General features: G+C 43.1%; 1 protein-coding gene across 1 annotated transcript; it reads right to left on the bottom strand.

Moving 5' to 3' along the window:
* Positions 1 to 1,676: 1,676 nt before the first annotated feature.
* On the bottom strand, positions 1,677 to 25,572 carry LOC148274321 (myrosinase 1-like; the record flags this gene model as incomplete). The annotated part of the gene is made up of 9 exons (XM_088237289.1): positions 1,677 to 4,056; positions 4,185 to 4,423; positions 5,751 to 5,927; positions 6,845 to 6,976; positions 8,059 to 8,147; positions 17,405 to 17,626; positions 20,322 to 20,527; positions 21,960 to 22,107; positions 25,466 to 25,572. Coding segments are annotated over 9 exons (1,432 nt in total), but the record flags the coding sequence as incomplete, so codon positions are not given.
* Positions 25,573 to 26,407: the final 835 nt, after the last annotated feature.

Below are 26,407 nucleotides of genomic sequence, written 5' to 3' on the forward strand. Positions count from 1 at the left end.
AGCATCACTCTTAGTATTAATTTTAGTACGTTTATTAGGGGTTTTTGATAGACGCAGCGCAACCTCCCCAGCCTACTACACCAGAAGTTGCCACTGACTGGAAAATAACAAAATACACAGTTCTGAGAGTGCCATTGTTCAAGATGTTCCTGATTGAGCAGAATACATGAGTCAGCTTTCATAATCTGGAAACCAGCGATTAATCAAACAATGGGCATTAATAAAATCCGTTCAAACACTGCTTAGTTACGTATTATTAACCACTTCCACTTTTTGTAGGACGCGATACCAACGTGCAATGGTTGCTGCGGGTTTTGTCTTATTAACTCTTGCGTGGCTTTGATATCACACGAGTCTACATACGACGCAAGACTTAAATATATCTCTCTTATTTTTTAAAATTTTAAAGTGGTATCTTTTCTGATTTTCAAATGGACATTTCCACACCGGATTTAGAGTATAAAATTTTGTATGATTATGCAAAATCTTGATTTTAATATAAAAAAAATATCCTTGCTACGCGGAGAATGAACGTGACGTCAGACAGTAATTATACATAAGAGACGACGACAGAACTCGTAACTAGAAAGACAGAGAAGCTGTTCTGTGGCCGGTGTTTGTGTGAAAAGAGATTCATTCAGTTATTGACAGTGATGGAAGATGCACGCACAATTATATGTTCATTTTTATGAATAATGGATTATTCAACAGAATGTTGACATATCACAACAGAGAACATTTTAGAGAAGGTAAAGTAGAAGTCTAGGCATCTGCAGGGCTAATGACCTGTCAAAGCCTGGTTTAAGTGGTTACTTTACACTTGACTCACTTTCACCATTCCGCCCATATTTGAACATATATATTCCTTCAATCCTTTCATCTGTTGACGTTTGTGAAGTTATAGAGCTTTATTTACGCGGATGAGATTCAACTAATTGATGACAGGTCATAAGCCCTGTAGATGCCTTAATTTCTATATTACCTTCTATAAAATGTGATTAATTTGTTTTGATATGTTATTATCAACAGCTCCCCGGAGAGTTAAATCCAGTCCTTTCCACAAAAAAACTTTTTTTATTTTTTTTCCCAATGTCTGAACTTAAGAATATTTCGTTTTCTGCTTGTGATAACATAATTTTACATCACCGCGCGCAAATGAATTATTTACCACAGTCTTTTAAGGGTAAAAATTACTTACAAATACCAAACCGGTCAACCTTAAACATGCAAACACCCATTTCAAAAACGATATTTTTAAACTACAAAAGAAAAATATAACTTTTTTAAAAAACAATTAAAGTATGAAATACTGTTGAGTAAATAACCTACTTTTTTGGTATTTATTATTAGTAGTATAAAAAACATTTTTAAATTCATGAGAAAACGGACACGTCACGAATCATGTTAATTTTGAACTTTTTCCGTAACCGCTTAAATTTGTATAGAACTTCATCGCGAAACTTGACGTCACAATTATCAATGTCAAACATGTCGTGTTTTTCCAGAGACACTTTTTTTATAATTTCTTTTTCACAGTTATGCATGAAAACATTTCTTAGCAATATTCATATTAATTTTAAAAATAAAAATATTTTTTCTAAATCCATTTCACGAGGAGAAGAAAAAATATTTTGCAGCGTCAAATAACCGTCATTTTGTTTTTACCAATGAATTACTGAATATTGATAAATATTGCAATATATGTAAGATAATAATACTTGAGAAGGTAATATGGAAGTCTAAGCATTTACAGGGCTTATGACCTGTCGTTGACTGGTTAGTAACCACTTTACATACCATAAGTGTTGACTTTTTCTGTTACCAATATACACAATGTCAATCTTGATAACCTCACTAAGGGGTGGAGTCCAACCCTGTCTACAAATATTTGGATATACTCAGAACATTGTTAACTAAAAAATATTTTACTAATGATTTATTTTTAACATACTGGTCAAGTAAACAAAGAGCTGGTTATTTTTATAATTTCATTTATTTTAATTTAATTTATAAATGTAAAGTAATATAATTAGAAAATGTGTAATTAATTTTAATAAAAACATTTCATATTAAACTGTCGAAGACAAACACATGTGTTTAATTCAAAATACTTTTAATCCCCTTAAATTACGGTCGACCCCTGAGTAGCGCCTGCTAACGTCACTCAACATAAACATTCTCGTTTTCATTGTAATATGTCGGACTGCGCCATAAAAATTACTCTACAAAGGTTTAAAATTGTAACCAGAAGAAATAAAAGTAATAAAAAAAAAACTGTGTCTAGGCTTATAAAGAATACAGTTCTACTTGTGAAATAGAACCAGAATCCTGGACGAATATTTTCGACCCTAAAGATACATGTGCCTCGTAGTGTAATGAATGGCGTGTTCGCCTACCATTCTCGAGGTCCCGGGTTTGGTTCCTGGGAGGACGAACGTGAAATATTGATTTCAAAGGTTGTTTAAACTGTCTGTTCCTGGACTGGCACCTGTGACGTAGGACTGATCGCCTTACAAATGCGGTGCTCTATGCACCACTGGTTGCGGAAAGGGGAATGGTAACGATTAATAATACAAAAAAATAAATTAAAATCAAATCAAAAAAAAAAAATCTAAAAAAAAAAACCCAAAACAGCTTTCCGCTCGAAGAGGTCAAAGAGAGAGTTTGCTGCTGGTAAAGCTTTATTTCATAGTCCCGAACTAGCACATGAAGCGTAAGACTAATCACCTTAGTTTCATGCAACACAAAAAATCTGTGACACTCTGTGATTGGTGCAGTAATGCAGTGCCCTATGCACCATTAAGTGCGTAGAGGGAATAATGATAGTTTTTTTAACTCCCCAGACTTTCATTGGCATTGGCGTTGTGTCAGTGCCAAAAGTAATTCGAACCTTATTGACGTAATTTATCACTGTATACATGTTTATTTACCTCAGAGCTAACTCAACGAGCGAGCGAGCAAGCAACCTAACCTAACCTAAATAGGTAGAAAAATTACTATATTTAAAAAAAAAACTTATAAAACAATTACTTTTCTGTGTGTGCAAGTGGATGAGGAATACAGTTCTGTGTGTGAAACTAGATCTTGGACGAGTGTTTTCTACTCGATGGCGCTACTGAAAGTTAAAGATCGAGTGGCCGTGGCAGTTAAAAGTCGGTTGACTTATTCGCCAGCCAAGGTTCTATTCCTGGCAGGGTTGACTTTCTGGACTGGCATCGGAAGCGTAAGACTAATTACCTTACCATGCATGTAACGTACTATCAAGGTACGCTGCATTTCGTGCTTCAATTAAGCCAACTTAAGAAATGGCGTGATTTTTTATTATGTCTTTAAGAAATCGCATGATTTTAAATGATGTCTTTAAAGACATCATATAAAATCTTCTTAAGAAATGGCATGATTTTATATGATGTCTTTAAGAAATGGCGTGATTTTAAATGATGTCTTTAAAAACATAAAAAATAGTGTGATTTTTTATGATGTCTTTAAGAAATGGCATGATTTTTTATGATGTAAAGAAGCAATGGCATATTTTTTTATGACGTCTTTATGAAATGGCATGATTTTATGACGTCTTTTGGCATGATTTTTAGAATGCCTTTAAGAAATTTCTTTAAAGATGTCTTTAAAGACATTAGTCTTTAAAGACATCATATAAAATCTTCCTCAGAAATGGTATGATTTTATAAGATGTCCTTAAGAAATAATATGATTTTTTGTGATGTCTTTAAGAAATGGCGTGATTTTTTATGATGTCTTTAAGAAATGGCGTGGTTTTTTATGATGTCTTTAAGAAATGGCGTGATTTTTTATGATGTCTTTAAGAAATGGCGTGGTTTTTTATGATGTCTTTAAGAAATGGCGTGATTTTTTATGATGTCTTTAAGAAATGGCGTGGTTTTTTATGATGTCTTTAAGAAATGGCGTGATTTTTTATGATGTCTTTAAGAAATGGCGTGATTTTTTATGATGTCTTTGAAGAAAGCAGCTGATTTTTTTGGTCTCCTTTTCCTGCGGGGATCCTTGAAGTCAACGGCGTACAGGCCAAAATGTCCACTAAAAAATAAATCAAATATAAACGTTAACACAATGAAAAACTCTGAAATCTTTAGAGAAGTAAAAAAAAATATATGCACAAAAACTGTTGTTGTTTAGCAGCAGATTTTTCTGACAAACAAACTCACTTGTATCCGGATCGCCATTCGAAGTTGTCCATGAAGCTCCACACCGTGTAGGCGGTCACCTTGCAGCCCTGGTCTATGGCGTCCAGCATGGCGTGTATGTACTGCCGAAGATAGTCGACTCTCTCGCTGTCGTCCAGGTAGCCGAAGTCCGAGTACCCGTTCTCAATTATATACACTTCGGGATTGTCATACTCTTCTTTGATCCAGTTGAGAAGCTTATTGAAGCCGCTCGGAACAATCTAGAAATCAAAAAATACGGAAATTCCACAAACTACAAACACCAATAAACACGTGAAAGTATTAAAAGCAAACTTAGAGATCTCCATTGAAGGAGTGACGATTAATTTTGAAAAGAGAATTGTGAGATTTGCAACCGAACTTTATTATGCAGAAACATAATTGAGAATTGTCCAGAAGGAGCGTAGAATCATATTTGAATACATCGGACTGTGTCTGAAAATCCTCCCACTTTCGCCGTGCGCATTCGTGATGTCGCCGCATAATGCGGCACGATGGGAAAAAATATAATCATAACACAAAGATAGGTAAAAAAAAAAGCCACTTGTTAATTTCTCTAAAATTTTGTTGTGCACGCGGAAATATTGATTGACATAACAGAGTAGATAATTAAAGAGTCATTTAATAAGAGTAATTTAATAATGACCTTTAAACGTAAATATTATTTGATGTTTTAAAGATAATGTCGGTTAAATGTCCACCACAGAGTTGTTTAATCCGAGGTCGAATTTTCACTAGTTCTCTCATTAGATGAGCAAAGTAGGGTAACACTAACGAAATGTCCATTTCGATTTTTTCGACAATCTGACAGATGGAAAAATAATTCAATTTTTAAGTAATGTATTTGCTACTTACACATTCATTTGCTAATTGCGCATGAAATGTGATCCCATCCTGTTTCTTTAAGATCCTAGAAGTATTTTTACACTTTAAAAGGACACAACACGGCATGGTTGAATTCAAATCGACGTCTATAAGGAAACTAATGTGTCAAAACGTAAAACTACTCATTTATGAGTAGTTTAGTCACACTTCTTCTTCACCTTATTTTGGCATCAATAACTAATTTTCTATTTTTGGTGGAAATACAAACAGAGCTGGTGATTTCAAAAACCTCAAAACGATGAAAAATTTTAATAAATTATTATTAAAGGAAAAATTGCTCGGTGGAGCAAAATTTTTGACACTTTTAATGCGTAGATAGACGTATCGAGGGGTTCTAGACCCGTCGTTATAAACCGATGTACTTACATCAAAACTTGATGGTGGGAGTATCGGTAGTACATCTTTGTAGTCGGTCGGGAGATTTTTATCTTCAACTATGACGTCATACTGAAGCTGTGTTATTTTAGAGCGTAGATATGTGTACCGTGACGTTCGCTTTCCCTTGTTTTAAATCGATGTACCTACCCAAAACTTGAATGCGGGGGGTCTGTGGTATATCTTTATAATCGCTAGATAACTATACGTCAAGGTTAAGGTATGACGTCATATTCCCATCATAATCGAGGCACTGATGACCCTTTTAAGGGTTAAGAAAAAACTTACAGACAGCCAGGTCGAAGCTGTGGATTGTTTCCAACTGGCGTCCGGAGCTAACAGGATACCCCTGTCGTTTGGTTGAGAGACTTCTGGGTCAAATCTGTCCGCCTTCATTTCCTTCACAGTCTGGCTGGTGTAGTGATTAAAGCCGAAAAAGTCGTATGTTCCTTGTATTTCCTTGATCTAGAACAAAATTTAAATTAAAGCCAAAAAATTGGTATATTCTGCCGGCTAAACGCAATAAATAGCGTGATAAATAATAAATAAATAAATGAAAATAGCAGTTTTGTAATATTTTCCAAATTTACACCGGTGAAATTCAAATATGTGATTGCGCGGCAGGATTATACGTCGCGAAACGTAAATATTTTAATATTTAATATTAGGTGTTCACGGATGTTTCAGTGTGATCGCGAATACGATAAACAACCACGGAGAGAAATTATTGTTATCACGTCGACAGTTATTTGTGATTGAGCTACTGAAGATACCCCATAATCATGGTTCCCCATGATAAAAAATAATTTAATTTTAAATCAATTTGTTGCAACAGAGAGGGCAAACATTTTTGAGCTGTGCATAATCGCTTATTTGGACAATTCGCCTCTGCCGGCTGCTTTCTGTACTACGTTCAAAGTCTTTGATGAGCCCTTGATATTTATTTATTTACTATACGACACAAGTGCCTTTTACAATATGAAATATACAAGCTAATTATTTAGTTAGATATACAAAAATTTAAAAACAAAATTAAAACTTAATAAGTAGCTTTTGCAAATAATTCGTTAATCGTTACTGTAGAACATCATCAAATATTTACAAAGAGATGATTTGAATTCACAGAGACTCGAGTTAAAAATGTCCATATGAGAGGTACACTCGTTTCCTAGTCTGTGTATGCGCGGTATTGGTGCGTGACAAAGATAGTCAATTCGAGAAGGGTGACAATAATATAGACTATTTTGTCTAGTTCTACGTGTTGGTATATTAAGGTTTTTAAATCCAGGAATTATATGGCTAATATACGCTGAAATGATTCCGCTAGACAGATTTGGAGATGCATGGACGAGTGTTAATTTGAATTATTCAATTACTGTTACCTCTTCCGGGGTGAACTCGGGGAGTCTAGAACGCCTGAAGCCTTGCTCCATACTTCTCCTGGCGACTCGCTCCTTCATCACGGCAGGGTAGTCTCCGGTTTTGGAAAAGATCGGATGGGCGAACCAACCGAGCTAAGGAGAAAAGACAACAAAACAGAATGAGAGATTTATCAATGCAATAATCCCGAACGATAAATTTCAATTGCTGTTCCATTGGCATTGTTAAGACGATAAACAATCGCGTCGACAAGAGCGGACGTTGTGATTGAGCAAATGGAATAACCTTGAAAATTCGCTTATTCGCTTAATTTCATACGTAGAACCCCTATCACTATGTTTCATAGAACGCAAGCGATGTTGGTTAGCAATAAATTAGCGGCCATTTTGTTTGTTTGACAACATACGCATAATGGTTCTTTCGGATGCTTTTGTCGCTGTGCTTGACTTCGTTTTTAAATAACTTGGATATTAACGTTATAATAAATAAAAATCCACTATGGTGAATTGCAGTATGTTTGGTTGCAGCAGTAGGAGCGTCAAAGCTGTTTAAGGAGTCAGTTTTCACAGGGAATTGATTTAGAATATTTTCCCATGATTAACATTGATTTTTGGCAATTATTGTCCCGACACGTGTATTTTGTTGCTTAAAAACTTTCCTTGTATCAACAAATTTACTTCAGATACAATTTTTTCTCAATTTAGGGGATAAATTTGTGAATTAAAGCATGTTTACTGTTGATAATGACAGTTGATTACGGGCAATATGTCGGGGCCGCACTAGGCATCCATATAAAGTTTGAGTCTTTATCGAGTAGAGGTCGATTCAAATTTTACTCGAAAATAGCAATATTAACCTTGAAATCGCATCTTAAATGACGTGTCCAAATCTCAGGCCGCTACGACTCGCCGTTTCGGAGATGTGACGGACAAACAAACAAACTCAACACAGGTCTTTGGTTCCACGGAGTTGGGAATATGTGTCAATAAATGTAACATAAGTGAATTGTGAATAAAATGAATAAAAAAATAAACACACAAATGTATTTCCAGCTTTACAAAATAAAATTTACAATGCTAATTGATATTCATTTGGCAATTCTCGACCTGAGTACGGCCAATACCAAATAGTCAAAGAATGGTTTTCCTACGTTTGGGCTTCTCTATAGATTGGCGCATCATTACTCTGACTGTAGAACTGTGTTCTCAATACAAACCTCAAACTGTCTTCCTCTCTCGGATAACTCCAGATCGGCATCACTCAGCGCTTCGTACCAGTCTCCGTTTAGGGTCAGTGCGATTTTCCCTAAAACAAAAATATTACTGTTTAATTTCGCGGGGCTCACCCGGAAACCAACGCCTGTCGACAATCGTATTGGACAGCGCAGAAGGCGAATCATCTTTTGACATGACCAGACTTAAGATTTTGGTTTATCTGATCATGCCACGTTTTCCTCGGTCGTCTTCGTCTAACATAACCGCTCATTTTCGACATATATACTTGTTTAACCATTCTTTCGTCGTCCATTCGTTATACATGACCAAACCATCTCAGAAACCCTTTCTTAATTTTATCACTTAAACCTGACTCAGATATGCACTCTCGCCTGATTTCATCATTCGTAACCCTGTTGTAACGTACGCGTTACCACGATGAAAGTTTCGCCGGTTCGTCACCCGCGTCTGCCGCAGTCAAGCTTCCCGGCGTAAGTGGGAAGCCGCCCTCCCAGACAGAGCCAAAGACAAAGTCGGAAGGTAGGAGCACAGCTGCGCCGACCGCAAGTCAACCTCAATAGCCCTGAAAAGGACTTTCCACCCGGTCCAAGTGGTGCAGAGAGGCGAAGGCAGTCAGCAGGCAGAGCGGAGCGAAGAGCGAAGTGCAGGAAGGCGAACAGGACGGAGAACGGAATAAAACACGTGTGAACTGTTCAGAGTTAGGAACTCAACTGATTTAATATTTCTAATTGACCGCCTTATAAAGCGGTGCGCGTCGGGCTCCGTGAGTCGGCCATCCCACCCGCGCCGGCTGCCTCGGAGTGGTGGGGGTAATCTTTCCCCGCCACTCGCTACATGCCGCCGGCCGCAGGTGGCGTAAATACGGGCGCTCAATGCCCGTACGGGCCATTTCGTCGGCAGCCGCGACGCGCGCAACATGACATTTACATAATATATTTTTGTACATTTTATTCATTTTAACCTAGCTATTTTTCCCCGGTAATACTGAGGCCAGGCTCGAAAGTGACCATTTTATCTTTATTGAGAGCCCAGCCATCAGTTCTATACATTTACCGGGGATCCTTTCTAATTATTGTATTATTTTAATTTATTCGATTTTACGCGTCCGGAACACTCCCCCCGTGCAGCTAGTCTGTACTATTTTCCTGCTGGGCGCGTTGTTCCTCTTCCTTCATTAGTACGGCGATCTTCACCGCTGGTCTGGTGTAGGTGCCGTTGGTGGTCCGCACCTCGACGACTCGTACTTGTCCGTCAGCTGCTGGTTCTGCACGGGTGACTCTGCCGCGAGGCCAAGAATTCCGCGGCAGATTTGGGTCCATGATGAGCGCGAGGTCCCCGACCTGTATTGGAGGCGCGGGCTCGCGCCATTTCTTCCTGTGCGCCAAGGTGGGAAGATACTCCTTCAGCCATCGGCGCCAAAACATGTCGGCCATTTTCTGGGCGATCCTCCATTGCTTATGAAGGCAGGCCCCTTCTTCCTTTTTGTTATAATATGCCAGAGTTGGCTGTGTATTGGCTGACCCGAGCAAGAAGTGGTTCGGGGTCAGCGGTGCTTCGTCGTTGGGCTTGGTTGACACATGCGTGAGCGGGTGATTGTTCACGGTGTACTCTGCTTCAGCCAGTATGGTTTTGAGGGTCTCCTCTCTTGGAGCCTGCTCGTTGAGGGTTGCGTGGAGGGCTCGTTTTACAGATCTCACGAGTCTTTCCCACGCTCCCCCCATATGAGGTGATGAGGGCGGAATGAATTTCCACTCAATTTTGCGAACTGTAAGTTCGGCGAGCATTCTGGGGTCCGCCAGGAGCTCGTCTACGGCCTGTTTCAGCTCTTTGTCCGCTCCCCTGAAGTTGGTAGCGTTGTCCGAGTATAACGCGTGTGGGCAGCCTCTGCGGGCGGCCATCCTTCTTATGGCCATTATGGCGGAGTCGCTTTCGAGGGACGACGCTAGCTCCAGGTGGATCGCGCGTGTGGTGAGGCAGGTGAACAGTGCCCCATAGCGCTTTTCTTTTCTTCGGCCGTTGGTGATCATCATCGGCCCGAAGAAGTCAAGCCCGCAGTGCGTGAACGGCGGCGTCCTGAAGGCCAGTCGGGCCTCAGGCAGTTGCCCCATCAGCGGGGGTTGGGGCCGGCTGCGCAGCATTTTACACAGCGGGCACCATCGTGTTATCTTCCTCACAGCCCCGCGGAGTCGCAGGATGAGGTAGCTGGCTCTCAGGTCGGCGATCGTCCTCTCGACTCCCGGGTGGCCACCCTTCCGGTGGCTGTGCGTGATCAGCAGCCGGGTGTATGGGCAGGTCCCGTCCATGATAGGCGGCGCGCTGCAGTCCTCTGCGAAGCTGTGTGCCGCTTGGATGCGCGTTCCCATCCGGATGACTCCCTCTTCGTCTAAGAAGGGTGCCGCTGCATGGAGGCGGCTGTGCGGCGGGATAGGCGCCTTTCGTCTCAGGAGCTCCAGCTCTTCTCCGAAAGCCGTCTCCTGGGACCGCTTCAGCAGCATGATTTCTGCGGCCCGTGTTTCTGAGGCGTGAAGTTCAAAGGTCCCCCCTGGGGACGGTAGGGACTCGTGGCGGCGGCATCGTGCGATGAATCGCAGCACCCATGCCGTCGCCCTGACGAGTCGGGTCCACGACGAGAAGCGCTGCACCTGGGGTAGGGCCTCCGTCCGTCTGATGTGGCCCACGAAGTGGCGGGGTTGTTTCCGCTCCAGCGTCTTCTCGTCCGGTTGTTGTAGTAACTTCTTCTCTTTCGGCCAGTCGGCTTCCCCTTTTCTCAGGAAGCCGGGGCCTCCGAACCATAGTCCCGACCTCGCAAGGTCGGGTGGGCCCTTGTCGCGGGTCCCTATGTCGGCTGGGTTGTCCTTGGTGGGGACCCATTTCCAGTCCCGTACGTCTGTGAGCTCGTCAATCTCGCCCAGCCTGTTTGCGACGAACGTGCTGTACCGCAGTGGGTCGGTTCGCAGCCAACACAGGACCGTGCTCGAGTCCGTCCAGAACACGGTTTGGGTGATGAGAGCTCGACTCTCTTTTTTTATGGTGGCGGCCATCCTTGCCGCTAGTAGCGCTGCCTGGAGTTCTAGTCTAGGCACTGACAGAGGCTTTAGGGGGGCCACCTTGCACTTCGCCATTGCGAAACTTGTGGTATCGGCCCCCACAAAGTATGCCACTGTGCAGCATGCCTGCTCTGACGCGTCGCAGAACACGTGCAGTGTCACGGGTTCTTTCTGCCCTTGCAGCGAGCATCTCGGTATTGTACAGCCGTTCGCTGCCAGCAGGTCGCGCCATTCCAACCACTTTTCGGCGTGGTCCGGTTGCAGCGGTTGGTCCCAACCTGTGTTTGTCCTCCAGATGGCTTGCAGCAATATCTTCGCCCGTATCGTGAGGCACGCAATGAAGCCTACTGGGTCGAAGATACTCATGGCGGCGCTCAACATGCCGCGCTTGGTGGGTCGCTCCGGGATGGCTGCACTTTCGGCTCCGTGCCGAAATATAAATAGGTCGCTCTTGGGATCCCATACGATCCCGAGGACCCGCTCCGTCATTACTTCTTCCCCTATGGTGACTGCTGTATTGGCCCGGTCGTCGGCCTTTACTTCTTCCAGGACATCTGGTTTGTTTGAAGCCCACCCGGTGAGCCGGAACCCGCCATTGCCGAGTACGAGGGTAACATCTCGTACCAGGCTTGCAGCTGTTTCTTCGCTGTCTGTGGCGTCTAGGTAGTCATCCATGTACATATTGTGCTCGATCGCCTCTGCTGCGGCGGGAAATTCTTTCGCGTGTGCTCGTGCGACTGTGTTTCGCACGAATTGCGCGCTGCTGGGTGAGCACTTCGCTCCAAACATCATGGACGCGAAGACAAACGTGTCGGGCTCCTGCCCGTCCTGCGTCCGCCATAGGAACCGCTGCGATTGCTGGTCGGCTTCCCGGATTCTTATCCGCAGGAACATCTCCCGTATGTCGGCCGCGATGGCTACTCGTCCCTCTCTGAAGCGGATCACGTTTCCGAGGAGGGATGAAAGCAGGTCAGGTCCCGTCAGTAGATGGTCGTTCAACGCCGTCCTCTGGAACTGGGCGGCGGCGTCGAACACGACCCTTATCTTGCCAGGCTTGTTGGGGTTTGTCACCGCGAAGTGGGGCAGGTACCATTTGCGCGAATGGTGGGCGTCTACCTCCTCGCGGCTTAGTTTGACGGCGTATCCCTTTTCAATGTAGTCCGCCATCTTGGCGCGATATGCGATCGCCAGTATCGGATCCTTCCGTAGTTTATTTTCCAGGGAGTGCAGCCGCTTCATGGCTGCTTGCCGGTTGCAGGGCAAAGAATCTCCGTCTTTCGCCCACAGTAAACCGGTCTCCCATCGTCCGGATGGTAGTTGTGTGGTTGAGCTGCTCATGAGCTCCGCCGCTCGCACATCTGCGGCGCGGCAACGTTCCAGGGTGGTTACACCTAGCGAGTCAACGGCGAAGCTCTTCTTTACCAGTTCCGCTAAGTCCCTTTCACCCTGGCCGTCTGGGGGTAATTCAAAGGCGGGGTGCACAGCCCCGCCGTAGGTGACGGCTCCTAGGGCCGTCTCGATGGTTAGCCGCCCGTCCTCTTGTAGGACTGGCGGGCCTGTAGATACCATTAGGGTGGCGTAATCAAGACCGATTAACATCTTCGGCTTGATGCCTGGCCCGTGTGTCTTGGTGCTCTTTCGGTTGCGGTGCGGCAGATCCATGACCCGCACCGTCTGTGCCTGGACACCAAATTCTTTGTTTCCTTTAACGAGGATTACGGATACACGCTGTGATTGTAGCGTGTCCGTGTTCCCACTGGCACCGATGAGTCTCAACTCCTCGCAGGCCCCGGTGGCGCCCACTGCACGGGCGACATCCTCCTCGAGGAGAGTTACCGATGAACCCTCGTCTAGTAGTGCGTGGATCTCCATTGACCCACGCGGGCCCTTCAAGGTTACTGGCACTACCTTGAAGGTCACTGGGACTTCCGTTCGCCTTGTCAATAAGACTTGCTCGTTCGGCGTACTGTCCACTCTCTCGCGGTGTAGTGACCGATGATGCCGCCCGTGGCACTCGTCGCACTTCGCCGCTTCACAGGTGGTCGTTTTGTGTCCCGGTTCTAGGCATCCGTAGCACACGAACTTGGCACGCACAATTGTCCACCTCTCCTCTACCGTTTTCCGGAGAAACTTCCGGCATTGTCCGAATGCGTGTCCACTCATGTCGCAGAACAGGCATTTTTTGTCCTGAGTGAGAAACACGTGCCTTTCTTGGGTACGCCTTTTCTCCACTCGGGCGGGTTCCGTGCTGATCCCGATGCAACCCGCATTCGGTATTGCACCGGTCAGTCTCGCTAGCCACAGTGCCAGATCCCTGGGGGTAGCTTTTCTCACGGTATCCGCTCGTGACATAATCCACATCATCCTCTCGACTCGTGGCAGCTTCTGAGTCATCTCGGACAGAAGCTTCGGGGAGGAGAGGTGGCTTCCATCGAGGCCCTCTACGGTCGATACGACGTTTCTTATCGCGACCGCGTAGTCCGTCAGGGCCTCCAGGGATGCGTTGTCGGCCAGTTTAGGGAGTTTTCTTATCCGCTCCAGTACTCTGTCCACGACGATCTCCGGGTGTCCAAAGGCGGCCTCTAACATCTTCACAATGTCCGGCACATTTCGGGGATCTACCAGCAAAGACGACACTGTGGCCTTGGCCCGTCCTGTGAGGGCTCGTTGCAGACGGAGAATGTTCTCCGCGTTTGTAAGGGAGCACATCTGTGTCGATTGATCAAATTGCGCCTTAAATATTCGCCATTCTAGCGGGTCGCCGGAGAATTGCGGTAGATCCCTAGCGCCGGTTTGCCTCGCCATGAACGTGTGCCACTCCGGCGGCTGTCTGTATTTCGTCACAGGCTCGCCGGTGGCACCCGGCGGCATGTATTCCGTGGGTAGCCCCTCTTGTACCCACGCGCTCACCGGGTCACGAAACTCGTAGCCCCCCAGTGGTATAGTACGTGCCGCTACGGGCTCGCCTGGCCCGGCGGCGTAGCGTACGTCGGCGTCCTCCCTTCGGCTGTGTGCAGGTGGCGCCTCATTGTCCCGATGCCGCTCATTGTAGCGGCCTTGTAAATGTGCGTTTGTCGCTCCGGCGTAGGCCGGCTCAGCGGCGTAGCGTGTGTTGGCGGGCTCCTTCATCCTGGAGTCCGTCTCTGCGACCGGGTGCCTCCGTGGCACCCCGTCTCTCACCCGGCCGCTGTCGTAGTGGCTCGGCGGAAATGTGTACGCCGCTCCGGTGTCCTCCGGATCAGCGGCGTAGCGTGTGTTGGCGGGCTCCTTCATCCTGGAGTCCGTCTCTGCGACCGGGTGCCTCCGTGGCACCCCGTCTCTCACCCGGCCGCTGTCGTAGTGGCTCGGCGGAAATGTGTACGCCGCTCCGGTGTCCTCCGGATCAGCGGCGTAGCGTGTGTTGGCGGCCTCCTTCGTCCTGGAGTCCGCCTCTGCGACCGGGTGCCTCCGTGGCACCCCGTCTCTCACCCGGCCGCTGTCGTAGTGGCTCGGCGGAAGTGTGTACGCCGCTCCGGTGTCCTCCGGATCAGCGGCGTAGCGTGTGTTGGCGGCCTCCTTCGTCCTGGAGTCCGCCTCTGCGACCGGGTGCCTCCGTGGCACCCCGTCTCTCACCCGGCCGCTGTCGTAGTGGCTCGGCGGAAGTGTGTACGCCGCTCCGGTGTCCTCCGGATCAGCGGCGTAGCGTGCGGTGGCGGCCTCCCTTGCTCTGAAGGCTGCTTCCGTGTCGGCGACAGGGCGCTTCCATGCGGCCCCGTCTCTCACCCGGCCGCTGTCGTAGTGGCTCGGTGGATGGATGTACGCCGCTCCGGTGTCCTCCGGATCAGCGGCGTAGCGTGTGGTGTGGCGTGCGGCGGCGGCCTCCCTTGTGCTGAAGGCTGCTTCCGCGTCGGTGACAGGGCGCTTCCAAGCGGCCCCGTCTCTCGCCCGGCTGCTGTCGTAGTGGCTCGGCTGCTGGATGTACGCCGCTCCGGTATCCTCCGGATCAGCGGCGTAGCGTGCGGCGTGGCGTGCGGCGGCAGCCTCCCTCGTACTGAGGGCTGCGTCGGTCCTAGACGCGTCTGACGTCAGCGGCAGCGGCTTGTGAGCCGGTTCCGACGTCCCGTGCGATGTGAGGTCCCTCTCGATGGTGGGCGTGAGGGGGGTTGCCATGTCTCGTCTGGCGTCCTCTCTCGCGTTGGCGGCCTTCAGCGCGGCGATGATCTCGTTGAGGCTGCTCACCTGCCTCTCGTGATGCGCCTCGCGTTCCTCCATCTGTCGGCGAAATGTCGCCGATGAGATGGACCGCTCCGAGGGTGCGGATCCCTCGTCCGAGTCCTTTTGTTCCTCCAGAAGTCCTTGATGAGGCTCCTCCTGGCAGTCGTGTGAAGGCCCTGGCTGGGGCTCCTCCTGATGTGCTCGTACAGACCCCGGTTGGGGCTCCTGAAGCTCCTCTTCGTGCTCCGTGCCGGCGTCTCGACGCGTTCCCGAACGCGTCGACACAGGCGATCTGTTGACCGGCATGCTGTAGGTGTGTTGTAGACTGGAGACCACTGGCGACGATCCTTAGCTCCGAAGGACCAAATGTAACGTACGCGTTACCACGATGAAAGTTTCGCCGGTTCGTCACCCGCGTCTGCCGCAGTCAAGCTTCCCGGCGTAAGTGGGAAGCCGCCCTCCCAGACAGAGCCAAAGACAAAGTCGGAAGGTAGGAGCACAGCTGCGCCGACCGCAAGTCAACCTCAATAGCCCTGAAAAGGACTTTCCACCCGGTCCAAGTGGTGCAGAGAGGCGAAGGCAGTCAGCAGGCAGAGCGGAGCGAAGAGCGAAGTGCAGGAAGGCGAACAGGACGGAGAACGGAATAAAACACGTGTGAACTGTTCAGAGTTAGGAACTCAACTGATTTAATATTTCTAATTGACCGCCTTATAAAGCGGTGCGCGTCGGGCTCCGTGAGTCGGCCATCCCACCCGCGCCGGCTGCCTCGGAGTGGTGGGGGTAATCTTTCCCCGCCACTCGCTACATGCCGCCGGCCGCAGGTGGCGTAAATACGGGCGCTCAATGCCCGTACGGGCCATTTCGTCGGCAGCCGCGACGCGCGCAACATGACATTTACATAATATATTTTTGTACATTTTATTCATTTTAACCTAGCTATTTTTCCCCGGTAATACTGAGGCCAGGCTCGAAAGTGACCATTTTATCTTTATTGAGAGCCCAGCCATCAGTTCTATACATTTACCGGGGATCCTTTCTAATTATTGTATTATTTTAATTTATTCGATTTTACGCGTCCGGAACACCTGTCATACATTGATTTTCCACATATTCGTCTAAGAGATCGTATTTCAACCGTGTTCACTCGGTTTTCATCCTTCCTCTGCCAGTTCCGTGTTTCACTTCCACACATACGTGTTGGGACTAAAACTCCGTTGTGCACTGCCAGTTAAGCGTCGATCGACATATTTTTATTAGCAATTACTAAACTTAGTGCGCCGTTCATTTTCTTGCCAACATTCACTCTCCTTGCAACATCTTTTTCTGCTTTTCCATCTCTTGAAAAAACGCTTTCCAAATACACAAATTCTTCTACTTGTTTGAGACTTTCGTTGTTTACATTTATTATGCAGTCAGTAACCTCACTGCCTTTCAAATACCATTACTTTTTACTTACTTTCGTTCATCGCCAATTCGCTCTCCAGGCATACATCATACATTCTAGAGACTATTTGCTGCAAATCATCCATGCTGCTTGCTAGCAGAACTGCATCATCAGCATACAACGAGCAGCTTACTGAAAAATTATCTATTTTTGCTCCAATACCCATACATTCCTTCTCCTCCATACAGTTGTCTATGTATAGATTTAACAACCACGGCAACATTACACATCCCAGTTTCACGCCTTTTGAGATCGCAAACCAAGATGTGAATCCCCCATTAACTCTAACATACGCTTAAGTCAGTAACCTCAGTTCCCCTTTCAAATACTTTTGTTCATCACCAATTTACTTTCCAGGCATATTGTAACGATTATATTTCGTTCTGCCCCATTTCAGCAGCGCGTAATTAAGCACGGGTCCAAATGATATTTTTGCTACGTTAAAATTCAAGCATGGCAATACCACGTCAGACCGTGCATTTTTTAAAAAAGGCAAAAGACCGCCCGTGACAAGCGGAATAAACGTGTAACGAAACAAAATTTAAGATGTAGTTCTTTTATATCGTGGGAGCATTGCCTTACGGCATGCTTCCTAAATACCCCAATGACAAATTAAAAATGTTGGATGCACAAATCAGCTACCTTTCTGCGTCGGCCTGAAGTGCTTGTCGTAGAGCCGGTAGGCCTTGGCGTGCGCGCGCAGCAGCGTGTGCGCACACAGGTAGTCGGCCGTGCCGGAGAAGTTCAGGGCGGGCGCCCGGCGCATCTCCCCGTAGCCGCCCTGGCAGACCTCGTAGGGCTCGTTGAACGTCAGCCAGGTCTTTACCCTGTCGCCGAACAGGGTGAAGACAGTCTTGGCGTACACTGAAAAGTACAGATGAACAAAATTTATGGAGTATTGTTTTAAAATATGGTGAATTAGTGAATATGCTACTAAAAATATACGAAACACATATCAGACCTACTGTCGAATACGGGTTTCGGGTATGGAATCCCTATTTTGTTAAGAATGTCAACTTGATGGAAAGAGTCCAAAGACGCGATTCAAAGCTGCAGCCGAGCCTAAACGGCTTCCATATGTAGAGAGACTGGAAACCCTCGATCTCACAACGCTGCAGGAACGGCGAGAAAGGGAAAACCCGATAGAGACATACGAGATACTCAACAGTCACTATGACTGCCAAAATTTGGATCCCATGTTCAAGCTTAAGCAAGATTTCTTGTCTTTGAGGCCTCAGTCTCAGGCTGGAGAAAACAAGATTTGATCTAAATCTACGGAAGCAATAGGGTTGTCGATGGTTGGAATAAGCTCTCACAAGAGCTGATCTCAACGTGTAGTTTCAATGGGTTCAAAAATGGACTAGATTTGTTTGGAAAAAGTTAAAATGCGCCAACAACCAAAACTTTGGCAAAAAAAGATTTAAGCATATCAGCTTTGATAATAAATGAATTCAATTTCAATTTTATTTATTTATATTTATGTACATTACAAAATGGAATATCTTAATTCATACATATGGAAATAATTATGTAAAATTAGGTATGTATAAAAATAACCCATAAGTATACTCAATATCCAGAGAATAATATGTTCAAAAAGTAAGAGTATCTTGTAACGAAAAACTCCCTCAGAGACGTGAAAAATGTCAATGCCCAAAGTAATATTGTTTAACATAGAGATAGCCCTTCCAACAGGCATAACTATTGGTAGGTTGATCCTGTATATTGGAGTGTGAAATAATTTATGTCAATGCTCCCCATAATTTGCACAAAAACCGCCCTTGAACCTGTAGCAATTGCACAGAAATCTTTAATCCGAGTCATTTAAAAAAAAACATTTCGCTATCCAAGTGACTTGCTCTTCAAAGAATTCAGAGTACTGAATATTATTCAACAGTATATATTGAGAACGGCAGTGGTTACACACATAAAGAGAGACATTTACCCAAGCGTCAACCACAACCATAATACAAGATACTCTAATAGGGATCTGATGCTGAGTGAAGGGGTCAACACTGTTCTGGCATCGAGACAACACAATTACGTAGGTCCATAACCTTTTGCCAGAATCGTGGAAAGACGGGAGTGTTGTCAAGTGACGGAAGGTGTTGACCTCGCTCTTTCGTGACATTGGTCGTAGGGAGTCAGAAAAGTTGATGCATGCCACGGATTGGAGAACCTTACTGGATGTCAAAAATAAAATATAAAAAATAAGGAACAATTTAAAAAAAATATATTTATAGATGACAACCATGAAGTTTCGCATAAATAAATTGTCTATGTTTTTATGAATGTATGTATGTGTATGCGCATGGGTGTATGTACGTATGTGTGTATGTACATGTGTATATATGTGTATATTTATATATATGTGTGTATATATGTATATGAATCAAAATGTGTATCCGAATAAGTTTATATTTTGTTTGTCTGTGCTCTATATTAATTTGTTAACTATTATAATATATTAAAATGTAATTGCCTAGCTTGGAACGGGGTATGTACCCTTGTTAGCTGGGCAAAGTGAACATGGAATTGTATTTTGATAAAGAGTGTGAATAAATAAATTTAAAAAAATAAAAAAATTCAAGCTTGTCAATAATTCCGCGCAACAATGGAAAGAAGTGCGTAGTTAAATACACATTCCTTCTAGTCTTCAAACTGCTGAAACTAAGCATACCCTGGAGGAACTCAGTAGGATAAAGCCATGGATAATATCCGCACATTTCTTCTGAAGCCTCTCCACCATAAGACAGTACTTCAACTCACACGGTCCCCAAATCATCGAGCCACTCTCGAGTCTACTTCGCACCAACGAGTCATTAAGAATTATCAGTACTCGTGTATTACCAAAAATCCTGGCAGCACGCGAGACGAATCCTAACATCTTCAACGAACTACTACAAAGTACTACAAAAAAGGAATCAATTCATTAGTTACGTAAACCTTGACAAAGAAGCTTGTTTGCTTTGGAAACCGGTCGGTGAAAAATACAAATTAGTGGTTAAAAACAAAGTTGTTTTATTTATTTTACTATACTAAAAACTGTTTCGATCTGATCATGAAATGTCAGGAAACTCACAAAAGTGATGCCTAGATCTTTAACCTTCGAAGTGCGCATAAGATTCTGGCCATTCATTCCATAGCGAAAAAAAGGCGTTTTGTGGTCCCTGGTGAAGGACATAACTGAGCATTTAGAAATATTGAACAATAATTTATTTCGTCTTCTCCGCCTGGAGAGTACGAAAATCATCCAAAGTTTTTACCCTCAAAAATAGCTTCAAGTCATCCGCGAATAATTAAAAATGCGAATTGACTACAACTTTGTTAATATCATTGATAAAAATAGAGAACAGCAAGGGGCCCAGGTTGGATCCCTGGGGGACACCCAAATAAGTACTAAAAAAATTTGATGCAAGCCATGTGAAACGTATTGATTTCGGTTTTGGAGGTAGCTCGCCATTAATTTTAGCATTCGGTTCGAGAAACAAAGGTGTTATTATTGAGTTGGCACTATTTTATGACCAAACAAAAAATACAATAACAGAAATGAACTTACATTCGAAGAAATCAGCGATCAGAGGATTGGCCCACCCTCCCAGCTCCTGCAGGTTTTGCGGCAAGTCCCAGTGGTACAGGGTGACAATAGGCTCTATGTTGCTCTTCAGCAGCTCGTTGACGACGTTGTTGTAGTAGTTCACTCCATCCTTGCTTATTTTGTTGGTGAATCCAGAAGGCAGAATTCTTCCCCACGAAAAAGAGAATCTAAAAAAAAACGCATCTTACATTGGGTGTTTTTGTACCTACCAGTACGTTTCTAGCTCTCGATGTGATCGCACGTCTGTTTCTTTTTGCTATTCGAATATGATTTTTATATGACTTTTGACAATGACCAAGACAGTATGCTTAAATATCATCTGTATTTATCTACCGAGTGATCACAAAGCCGGCTCCTTTGACGTCTCGATACGTATATTCAGGAAAATAGTAAAACAGATGGAAAAAAATAATTACTAAATTTATAATTTAAATTTAATACGTCAGAATCTAGCCACACTATTTTTGCATCTAAGCGTTCGTTTTTAAAACTGACAATCATTAAATTCGACTTTAAAATGTACTTATTTCTCTCCTATGTTTTTAATACGCTTTTAATAGATTTTTTATAGTAAACGGCGATTTTTCGCCAGTGAACTGTATTTATTTACGAGAAAAACAAAAAACACACCAAATATCTATGGTTCAAATCCCACTTTACCCCAACTTGATTCCCATTTTCTAATAGTGAGTTATTTACAACTCGTAAAAAATGGCCATCAAAATGAAATATTTGGGTAAACCATAAAAATGTAAAAATTTCTTTTAATTAAAAAAAAAAGATGGTAAAACAGATGGAAAAAAATTTTACTAAATTAATAATTTCAATTTAATAGGTCAGAATCTAGCCACACTATTTATGCATCCAAGCGTTCGTTTTCAAAACTGACAATCATTAAATTCGACTTTAAAATGTACTTATTTCTCTCCTATGTTTTTAATTGGCTTTTAATAGATTTTTTATAGTAAACGGTGATTTTTCGCCAGTGAGCTGTATTTATTTACGAGAAAAACAAAAAACACACCAAATATCTATGGTTCAAATCCCACTTCACCCCAACTTGATTCCCATTTTCTAATAGTGAGTTATTTACAACTCGTTAAAAATGGCCATCAAAATGAAATATTTGGGTAAATCATAAAAATGTAAAAATTTCTTTTAATTAAAAAAAAAGATGGTAAAACAGATGGAAAAAAAAATACTAAATTAATGATTTAAATTTAATAGGTCAGAATCTAGCCACACTATTTATGCATCTAAGCGTTCGTTTTCAAAACTGACAATCATTAAATTCGACTTAAAAATGTACTTATTTCTCTCCTATGTTTTTAATACGCTTTTAATAGATTTTTTATAGTAAACGGTGATTTTTCGCCAGTGAGCTGTATTTATTTGCGAGGCAAACAAAAAACACACCAACACGAGCGTTGACTTAGAGATTACACGCGTTGACTAATGACTGCGATAACTTAAGCATGTTCATTATTGTTCATTGAGATCGCTCAAATGCATAGCCTTTTAAACAAACGTCGAGTATCGACAAAGCGGTTCTCAAATGGAGATCACAGGGTGTTTTATTTTTGTCTTTTGATATTTTACCTGTAGAAATCTACCCCCAGGTCGCGCAGAAGCCTAACGTCTTCTTTGTAGTTGTGATAAGAGTCGCAAGCGATATCTCCATTGGACCCGTCTTCTATCAGATCTGGTCTGGTGTGAGTGAAGCGGTCCCAAATATTCTCAGATTTATCTGTGAAGAATAAAAAATACTTAAATTAGTTTCAACAGAGAGCAAAAACATTTTTGAGAAGGGAATATGGGAGTCTAGCCATTTACAGTGCTTATGACCTATCATTGGCGGTTTAAGTGGCCACTTTACACGCTGTGTAACATTCACCATTCTGCCCATGTTTAAACATCTACATTTCCTCGACTCTTCCATCTGCTGACTTTTGTGAAGTACAGGAGCTGAAACCTTTATTCTGTGGGTGAGATTCATCCGGCTGAACCAAATCACCTACTAGGCAACGCCTGAAAACAATTTTCCAATGTTTATACTTCTTCTTTTACCAGATAGTAATTCAACAATGTTTGGGTATGTCCAAATGCTTGCAGACTGGCCGGTATTTCTCCCTAGGGAGTTCTCTCCTAGTAATAAATTTAAATATGAACAACTCTCTAGGGAGGAAATCCAGCCGGTCTGCAAGCATTTGGACATAATCAAACATTGTTGGCATAATTTTAACTGTCTTCTGTATGCTGATGATGCCGTGCTTTTTGATAGCAGCAAAGGAGACCCGTAATTCTTGGTAACAAAAGAACAGATAGCAAAAACATTTTTGAGAAGGGAATATGTGAGTCTAGCCATTTACAGGGCTTATGACCTATCATTGGCTGGTTTAAGTGGCCACTTTACACGCTGTGTAACATTCACCATTCTGCCCATGTTTAAACAAACACATTTGCTCAACTTTTTCATCTGTTGACTTTTGTGAAGCAAAAGAGCTGAATCCTTTCGGATGAATCTCACCCACGCGATAAAGGTTTCAGCTCGGTTGAGTTGGGGAAATGTGGATTTTCAAACGTGGGCAGAATGATGAATGTTACACAGTGTGTAAATTGGCCACTTAGACCAGCCAATGACAGGTCATAAGCCCTGTAAATGCCTAGACTTTCATATTCCCTTCTCAAAAATGTTTTCCCTCTCTGTTTGTATCTATGTATATTTGAGTATCTGGGAAGCGTGTTTTCAAAAGATGGAAAAGTAGAAAAAGATGTTAAAAGGAGAGTGAATGCGGGCAACAAAATGAACGGCGTACTAAGCACAGTAATTGCTAATAAAACAATTGTTGGACGTCCACATTTCCTCAATTCTTCCATCTGTTGACTTTTGCGAAATAAAGGAGTTAAAACCTTTATTTATGCAGGTGAGATTCATCCTGCTCTCTGTTGATTTAAATATGAACAACTCCCTAGGAAGGGAATCCAGCCAGTCTGCAAGCATTTGGACATACTCAACCAATGTTGAATTAACTACCTGGTAAAAGAAGAAGTATAAAAATTGGAAAATTGTTTTCAGGCGTTGCCTAGTGGGAGATTTGGTTCAGCCGGATGAATCTCATCCGCGTGATAAAGGTTTCAGCTCCTTTACTTCACAAAAGTCAACAGATGGAAGAGTTGAGGACATGTGGAGGTTTAAACATGGGCAAAATGGTGAATGTTACACAGTGTGTAAAGTGGCCACTTGAACCAGCAAATGACAGGTTATAAGCCCAGTAAATGCCTAGACTTCCATATTCCCATCTATAAAATGTTTTCCCTCTCTGTTGAAATAAATTTAAGTATAAATAACTCCCTAGGGAGAAAATCCAGCCAGTCTGCAAGCATTTAGACATACTAAAACATTGCTGAATTTATTTGATGTTGTGCATGAAAAAAAGTATAAATGTCATATTTTTGGTGAATAATGGTCTTAAGCACACTATAATAGGCTTGTTTTGTATCAATTTTCGGAAACAGAGCTTCATATTTGCATGAAAAAACCGATAAAATCGATTTGATCAGTGATCAGTAACTTCCCATCTCTAGAGACATTAGTTTGACAGCTGTCAGTTCGATCAAGCTATATTTTAAGGACTAGGGTGGTTTAAAAAAAAGTGTTTATATTTATCTTCTAATTTAAATATGAACAACTCCCTAGGGAGGAAATCCAGCCAGTCTGCAAGCATTTGGACATAATCAAACATTGTTGAATTACTACCTGGTAAAAGAAGAAGTATAAAAATTGGAAAATTGTTTTCAGGCGTTGCCTAGTAGGTGATTTGGTTCAGCCGGATGAATCTCACCCGCATGATAAAACATTCAGCATATTTACTTCACAAAAGTCAACAGATGGAAGAGTTGAGGACATGTGGATGTTTAAACAATGGGCAAAATGCTGAATGTTACACAGTGTGTAAAGTGGCCACTTAAACCAGCAAATGACAGGTCATAAGCCCAGTAAATGCCTAGACTTCCATATTTCCATCTATAAAATGTTTTCCCTCTCTGTTGAAATAAATTTAAATATAAATAACTCCTTAGGGAGGAAATCCAGCCAGTCTGCAAGCATTTAGACATACTAAAAAATTGTTGCATTTATTTGATGTTTTGCATGAAAAATAGTATAAATGTCATATTTTTGGTGAATAATTGTTAACATATTACAACATAGATGAAGAACATTTAAGAGAAGGTAATATAGAAGTCTAGGCATCTACAGGGCTTATGACCTGTCATTGGCTGGTTTAAGTGGCCACTTTTCCTTCTTTTAAATGTTCTTCATCTATGTTGTAATATGTTAATATAAACAGCTCCCCAGGGAGTTGAATACTGTCCTTGTTTAAAAAAATTCGGACAAACTCAAAATATTGTTGGTGAATAATTGTCTTAAACACACTATAATAGCAGACTGGCTGGGTTTCCTCCCTATGGAGTTGTTCGTATTTAAATTTATTTCAACAGAGAGGGAAAAAGTTTTCGAGAAGGGAATATGGAAGTCTAGGCATTTACAGGGCTTATGACCTGTCATTGGCTGGTTTGAGTGGCCACTTTACACACTGTGTAACATTCACCATTCTGCCCATGTTTGAACATCCACATTTCCTCAACTCTTCCATCTGTTGACTTTTGTGAAGTAAAAGAGCTGAAACCTTTATCACGTGGGTGAGATTCATCCGGCTGAACCAAATCACCTACTAGGCAACGCCTGGAAACAATTTTCCAATTTTTATACACAGTGTGTAAAGTGGCCACTCAAACCAGCCAATGACAGGTCATAAGCCCTGTAAATGCCTAGACTTCTATATTCCCTTCTCGAAATCTTTTTCCCTCTTTGTTGAAATAAATATAAACACTATAATAGGCTTGTTTTTGTATCAATTTTCGGAAACAGAGCTTCATGTTTGCATGAAAAAACCGATAAAATCGATTTGATCAGTGATCAGTAATTTCGCATCTCTAGAGACATTAGTTTGACAGCTGTCAGTTCAATCAAGCTATATTTTAAGGACTAGGGTGGTTTAAAAAAAGTGGTTATATTTATCTTTTTTTAATGATATTTAGCTTACCGGAGACATTCCAAGCTCCCTCGATCTGGTAGGCGGCTGTCGCGGTCCCAAACTTAAAGCCTACGGGAAATTTCCTGATGTTATATTCCACGGTCAGGTCTGCAGAGCTGAAATCAAAACACACCAGTCACTCACCGTCGTCGCCTGATGCTGCAAAGCATAGTCCAGAAAGTCCAGAAGGAGCATAGAATCATATTTGAATGCATCACCCCACTATGCCCCACTGTCACCGCGCGCATTCGTGATGCCGCCGCGTAATGTTGCACGATGGATAATATATAATTATAACACAAATGTAAGGTAAAAAAAGCAATCTGTTGCTTTCTCTAAAATTTTATTGTACACGCGGAAATATTGATTGGCACAACAAAGTAAATAAATAAAGTGTCATTTATTTAAAAGAATTAAAACAAATTTTATTTGACATTAAACGGATATTTTTACATCGTGATAAATAATATTTGATGTTTTAAAGATAATGTCGGTCAAATGTCCACCACGGAGTTGTTTAATCCGAGGTTCAATTTTCATTAGTTCTATCATTAAATGAGCAAAGTAGGTCAAAAAAATTTACTACCCTGGCAACACTAACGAAATGTTCATTTTGTTCCTTCGACAATCTGAAAGATGGAAAAATAATTCAATTTTTAAGTAATGCATTTGCTACTTATACATTCATTTTCTAATTACACACGAAATGTGATCCCACCATGTTTCTTTAAGATTCTGGCAGTATTTCTACACATTTACGTATTGACTGAAATAATTCGTTATTAAAGAATAAGTACTAATTAGGCGTAAAAAAGCATTTCATCGGAAATCGGGGATAAATTACAAATATCATCAAAAGTATACTCTCAGTCAGTCACGTAGTCCAGTACTTTATAGCTACTTAGTAGCTCTCGGGAAGTTGGCGCGGGCGAACGATTCGCCCGAGTCGTC

The sequence above is a fragment of the Micrasema longulum genome, unplaced genomic scaffold (genome assembly GCF_059751315.1).
Source record: "Micrasema longulum isolate JH-2025_06_02 unplaced genomic scaffold, ASM5975131v1 h1tg001687l, whole genome shotgun sequence".
NCBI lineage: Eukaryota > Metazoa > Arthropoda > Insecta > Trichoptera > Brachycentridae > Micrasema > Micrasema longulum.